The sequence below is a fragment of the Corylus avellana genome, chromosome ca6 (assembly GCF_901000735.1).
Source record: "Corylus avellana chromosome ca6, CavTom2PMs-1.0".
Taxonomy (NCBI): domain Eukaryota; kingdom Viridiplantae; phylum Streptophyta; class Magnoliopsida; order Fagales; family Betulaceae; genus Corylus; species Corylus avellana.
The window spans coordinates 19,885,834-19,892,526 of record NC_081546.1 but is presented as its reverse complement, the minus strand read 5'-3'; the positions used below and the strand labels follow the sequence as shown (position 1 = coordinate 19,892,526).

The window sequence follows — 6,693 nt, the reverse complement described above, 5'->3', positions numbered from 1 at the left end:
CTCATGTGTGGTTGTGAGCTATGTGATTTTTACCCGCTTCACGCAATTTTGTCTTGTCCTTGCTCCATCAGCTCTAATACCACTTGTTAATTAAGGAGATTAATACTTTGAGGAGTCTTTTTTTAAAAACCTATATTATAGCATGTTGAGACATCATTCAACCCCAAAAGCTTAGGCCTATGGGTTTGGACGCAATGAAGTTATATTAATTACTACTCACACTTCTTACATATTTCTAATATTTCTAATGTGGGATTGTATCCTTTTACATATGTATAACGCAAAGCATGTCAATTTGGTTGTGTTTGTCTTTCATTTAAATGTTTTATTATTTCAACTAAAACTAATATTTCTCTACAACTTTACATGCAGCTAACAGCAGACGGGGACTAAAGGTAATTATAGCATTAGGTAAGATACTTCTTCAATTGAATTTCTTGTTGATATTAACGCTAAGATGCTTGCTTGAATAGCTTACATGAATTATTGCATCTGAGGTGATCTGTGGTTTCTTCAACACATAAATAGCAGTTCCCTTTTCACCACTTCTATTAGGTGTGGCTATTTATCAAATCCTTGACTGTTATTTCATGCAATGATATAAGGTTCTACTATCAGATTTGGTAATCGCTGCATTGGCACCAACTTGGAGTATTATTTAATGCAATAAAAGAATTATTATATTGCTATATTAAAATTAAAACCCTCTTCTTCTTTTTTATGACATTTTTTTTTTTTTGTCCCTATGGCTGGTGATAGATAAATTTTCATAATTTATGATTTTCTTTAGAGGTCCACTGTTCGCTATCAATCAAAAGTAAACTCTTTTATTCTGCTTGAGGTACTGGATATGCTAGGTCATCCTTATAATTTTCTTCTTCATTTTTAGTTGGTAACACGACAAGAATATGTGATTTTATCAAGGTTTAGAACACCCTCAATATCTAGTTTGATTGACTTTGATTTATGCACCACTTAATTTCATAATTTTCTATTATTTGATTACAGTCACTTTATCGTCTGGAATTGGAGTTTTAATGGTTACAATATGCTGCTGCTTCAAGAGAAAGCTCTCATCAAGTAAAATTATTTGTTTTTGGAAGAAGGAAAGTCAAAACCACAAGAGTGTCGAGGCCTTTTTAAGGAACAGTGCACCTCTTGCTATTAGAAGATACAGTTATTCAGATATCAAGAAAATAACCAACTTCTTTAGAGATAAATTAGGCCAAGGGGGCTTTGGTGGTGTCTACAAGGGAAAGTTACAAGATGGTTCTCTTGTGGCAGTGAAGGTTTTGAAAGAATCAAAAGGTAATGGAGAGGAATTCATTAACGAGGTTGCAAGCATTAGTAGGACATCTCATGTCAACATTGTCACTCTTATGGGCTTTTGCTTTGAGGGTTCTAAAAGAACTCTTATCTATGAGTTTATGCCTAACGGATCTCTCGAGAAGTTCATATACAAAGAAAATCGCTCCAAGGCTAATTGTCACTTGGAATGGGAGACTATGTACAAGATTGCACTTGGCATTGCTCGTGGACTAGAGTACTTACATAGAGGTTGCAATACACGAATCTTGCATTTTGACATAAAACCTCATAACATTCTTTTGGATGAGAATTTTTGCCCAAAAATTTCTGATTTTGGCCTTGCAAAAATATGCTCGAAGGAAGAGAGTATCATATCCATGTTGGGTGCAAGAGGAACTATAGGATATGTAGCTCCAGAACTAGTTTGTAGATATCTTGGGGGGGTTTCTCATAAGTCAGATGTTTATAGCTACGGAATGATGGTTTCTGAAATGGTTGGGGGGAGAAAGAATATTGCTATCAGGGTTGATCATAGTAGTGAATTATTTTTTCCACATTGGATTTACAAGCGTCTTGAACTAGATGAAGAGCTTGGATTGGAGGGCGTTATGAATGAAGAAGATCAAGAAAGAGCAAGGAAGATGATAATAGTAAGTTTGTGGTGCATACAAACTGACCCCTCAAACCGACCACCAATGAGTAAAGTTGTGAATATGTTAGAAGGAAGCCTCGATTCCTTACAAATCCCACCCAAGCCTTTCTTCTCTTCCCCACCAAGATCACCAGCAGATCTTTCAACTACAGCGGAGACATCGCAGGTAATTCTTTGATGCTAATATGCGCATTTACTATTAAAGACAACTAAATTTGATTGGCTAACCTTGGCTATATCATAATATCTGTCGTTATAGCTTTCAACCTGAATTTACAATGATGTGAGTCTTGTTAATTTGTTACAGACTTTCATGTAAGTAGTTGTACTAAATGATTGTATAATAAATTAAAACTAAAAGGAAATCCTAATACAATATCAAAAGCACTTAAAATTTACCATAATCTTACTTGCTTACACAAACATGAAACACCAGAGTGAGTATTGAAGCTTTTTTATGAAGCTTAGTTTAACTATATATATATATAGAAACTCATTACAGGATCTCCAAAAATTACCAAAATGTAAGGTTTGTTGCTTTGTGAATTTGATAAGAACGCATATGAAGGAAATAGAAGTTACTATGAAGACTTTGCTCATAACAGAGCAAATCTTCTCTATTTTTATTTTTATTTTCTAGTTTTTGGAGTTTTATGAGTCTCCGGTATTAAAGTATTAAATAAATGATTACAGTTATATTTTTCTATAAGTTTAAGCTTTTTGGATAAGTTCTGAATTTGAATAGTGATTTCATAATTCCATTCCCATTTAAATTAAATATTTCATTTCTTGGACTTTACTTATTAAAAAAGAATTTAAATCCAAACATTAGAAGAAATATTAAAGTATTAATTAAATTATTAAAAAAAAATTTCTGTCACGGCATTGCTTGTCAATCGCAAGCTACGTTAACTACAAAAAACTCAAGATTTAGTGATGTGTCTACAGTAACATCTTTTTCACACGTCGTGTCAAAGTTTACACGTCACTATTTAGTGACGTGTGAACAGTGACATGTCACTAAATAAATTTTAATTTTTTAAAATTTTTCTTCTAAAAACAATTCATTTAGTGACGTGCGAATGATGATACATCACTAATTACTTTTGAAGCAGGAGAAAAGTAACCCAAAAAAATGAAATAAAAATATAATTGTGAAGTGTCAAATGTTGGCACTTCACTAAAGTGGTGACGTGTCTGTATGACACGTCGCCCTTTAGTGACGTGCCACTGTGGCATGTCAACAAATTAGTAACGTGTGATGACATGTGAAGATCACGTCACTTACTAATAAAAAATTGTAATATTTTGTTTATTAGGAAAAATTTAAAATTTAAAGTAGTCTAATTTGGTTTCGTGCTAATTTCCCCACACGTCACCAATGGATTCATGGGGACACGCGCGTGATGCTTTTCGATCTTTTTTTCTTCCTCGATCCCTTCTTCTCCCAGCACGCCGTCACCCTTTCTTCCCCTCCTTTTCTTCTTCTTCTTCTTCTCTTCTTTTGTTCTTCAGCCCGGGATGCAGCGTGACTTAGTAGGATGCGGCAAAGGATATCAATAAGCAGCGGTAATATATTTCTAGATCTTGAGACTATCAAGTAATCAAAGAAATCTTCTTAAAACAGTAGATGCTATCTAAGGTTTAAGGAAAAAACACAATAGAAACTCAACTTTGAGTATTCTTATTCAACAAACTCAATAATAATCTAAATCCCTGTTTCTGGAGGCTATAAGCATGTATTTATAGCCCCAAAAACCCTAAACCTAATAAAATATCAAATAAAGACTCCCAAAACCCTAAACCTAATAAAACATGAAATAAAGGCGGTTTAAATAAATTAAAGCTACGGCGGCCCATCCGGACGAGACTTGTGGCCGTCTGAATGGCTACGACATTTAAACATAAAAAACATGAAATAACATATGGCCGTTCGAACGGGCTTCGAACGGAGCCTTCTACCAGCTTCATCCAATCTGCATCATTCTGCCCAAGTTGGAGAGAATTCATACTCGAATTCGGCCAGTTCTTCCCACAGTCCTTCGGATGTCCAGTCAACTCATTCCACTCACTGTTCCTCAAGATCAAGACAAGACAATACCCCACAATAAATGTGATGCTCTTCATCATTGACATACCTCGATGTTTGTCCTGAAAGCCCCACACACCACTTTGCCGTGTAGACTTGTCATGCTTCTCTCGTGCTTCGCCCTTCCCATAAGTCATGAGAATTCCCAAAGAACTCACCAAAACCACTTCACTCTTTGATAGAACATTCCCCTCCGCCATATAGATCTCATCACAAATTTGGTTAGAAGAATTTGACAAAATAGCATCTACCTCAATGAAATCAACATAATTAATTGGTGCAGCACTCAAATCAAAGACTTTATTTGCAGGGCTCTTATCAAGCGCATGATGTGTAAAACTCTCGTAAGTAAAATTGTCAATAGCATCCGAGTGATTTACCTTTCCTAACGACTCTTCTTTGTCGAGATAAGCATCATAGATTGGTGGAGAGGCCAATCTACCGAAGAATCTTCCTCAATAAATTCATCTTCCTCCTCCACAATCGGTTGACTCCTAATACGCATCGCCTCTCTATCCATGCCCTCCGTTTCAATCCATGCCCTTCGTCGTTGGAATTGCGCCCTACAAACGACAAGCACATTATCTTCATTCACAAAGTCTCGAGTTGTTTGATGGTGACGAACTTTAGGGCCACCCATGTTGCCAAATCGGGTCGTGATGGCCTCTAAGGCACCTTCTTTTTGTCTTTTTTTTTTTTGGGTGTCGAGTTTGACACCTGCGTCCTGTGATATAGCATAGGCTTGTGCCGTTGGAAATTCCTTCCACACTTCGCACCCTGCAAAAGGATTGACAAGTTCACTCTCAATGATAAATTTGTCTCCTGCCCCTGCGTACCGCAGTCTTGGTTGACGACAACAAACACTTGTACCATTCATATCGGTCAAGTGATTGGTAGGGACCCTGTGTTCGGTGCGCGCACACTCCTTTTTCCGCACGGTTAGACCACCAAACCTCTCCTCCATGTGTCGGAAACGAATCATCGATTACTCCTTACCTATTGCCTCCGTGCGCACGTGCATTTCATTAATGCCTGGACAACGGTTTTCCCTCCCCATTCATGGGAAGTAACTTGGGCTCTGATACCAACTCATGCAGCGTGACTTAGTGGGTTGTAGGGAATGACATCAATAAGCATCATATATATATATTTCTAGATCTTGAGACTATCAAGTAATCAAAGAAATCTTCTTAAAGGAATAGATGCTATCTAAGGTTTAAGGAAAAAACACAAAAGAAACTCAACTCTAAGTTTCTTATTCTACAAACTCAATAATAAACCAAATCCCCGTTATTGGAGGCTATAAGCATGTATTTATAACCCTTAAAACCCTAAACCTAATAAAATATGAAATAAAGACTCCAAAAACTCTAAACCTAATAAAACATAAAATAAAGGCGGTTTAAATAAAATAAAGCAACGGCGGCCCGTCCGGACGAGACTTATGGCCGTCCGGATGGCCACAACACTTAAACGTAAAAAACATGAAATAACATATGGCCGTTCGAACGGGGTTCGAACGGAGCCTTCTGCCAGTTTCATCCAATTTGCATCACTCTCTCTCCTCTGCCGAATGTCACTGCCGAACAACAACCCTTCGCTGCTGGAGTACCTAAAAACGTGTGGGCTTGCTTAAAGGAAGGTGTGAATCTCCTCGATCTCTTGTCGATTTTTGTTCTCTTTCACTCTCTTGGGTTTCTCTCCCTTCCACCCTCTCAAATTTTCTCTTTTTGTGCATTGATTTTTGCTTGATTCTCTGCCCCACTCGGGCCATTCCATTGATTAAAGCTCCAATGTTGCCGGTCGATTAGGTCTTTCTTTTAGTAAATTTATTTGAGCTTGTGTTCTTCTATGAGCATATGGGATATTTTTTGTGAAAATTGGTTTGATCTATTTGTTTGTTCATAAATAGGAAATATTTGATCATTATGCTCGATCTGTTTGGGTCTCCTGAATTGGTCGGAATATATAAAAACAAAACAAATTTTTGGGTCATACTTAATTCTATATATTATGCTTTAGAAGGCAAAAAAGTTGAATTGAATGAAATTGGGAACTGTGATGCAGGAAGGAGAAGTGAGCCTTGTTGGGGATGAGATCCGAAGCACTGCAAGCCCCCAATAATCATGATTATTATAGTTTTTCTTATATCTAATGTCACGAGGTCAAAAAGCATTTTGTTATTTTCAACAATTTTGTTTTCTTGAAAGTTGTTTAATTGGTATTGATGATCGAAAATTTATAGGTATGAGGATTTGGGATTTGAAACTCTGATAATTTTTGTTTTTATTATTATTATTATTTTAGAGAAATGTTTGGCTTCATTAAAAAGTTCATCTTTTGACCATTTTAATCCTAGGTGGTATGATCAATTTTAAAATTAATAGATTTTAAACAATAAATTAATAGATTTATGAAAAATTGATCATACCACCTAGGATTAAAATGGTCAAAAGATTGACTTCTTAATGAAACCAAGCATTTCTCATTTTTTTATAATGAAGTTAAAAAAAAAAAAAAAAATCAGGAGAAAACTATTTAACAGTGGTTTTTATAATAATATATAAAAAAATTCGGGAAAAAATTATTATTATTCTTTTAATAATTTTTTAAACTTTAGTGATATGCCGAAAATTGACACGTC

The 6,693-nt window shown here is 35.7% G+C and overlaps 1 protein-coding gene across 1 annotated transcript in view; it reads left to right on the top strand.

Annotated features, from left to right (window-relative positions):
• Window positions 1–6,211, top strand: part of LOC132185304 (LEAF RUST 10 DISEASE-RESISTANCE LOCUS RECEPTOR-LIKE PROTEIN KINASE-like 2.5) — a 10,790-nt gene extending 4,579 nt beyond the window's left edge. The window contains exons 2-3 of the mRNA XM_059599096.1: window positions 1,009–2,126; window positions 6,117–6,211. Coding sequence (XP_059455079.1) covers window positions 1,009–2,126; window positions 6,117–6,173 — 1,175 coding nt within the window. The 3' untranslated portion in view covers window positions 6,174–6,211. The remainder of the gene's footprint in view (window positions 1–1,008; window positions 2,127–6,116) is intronic.
• The last annotated feature ends 482 nt before the right edge of the window (window positions 6,212–6,693 follow it).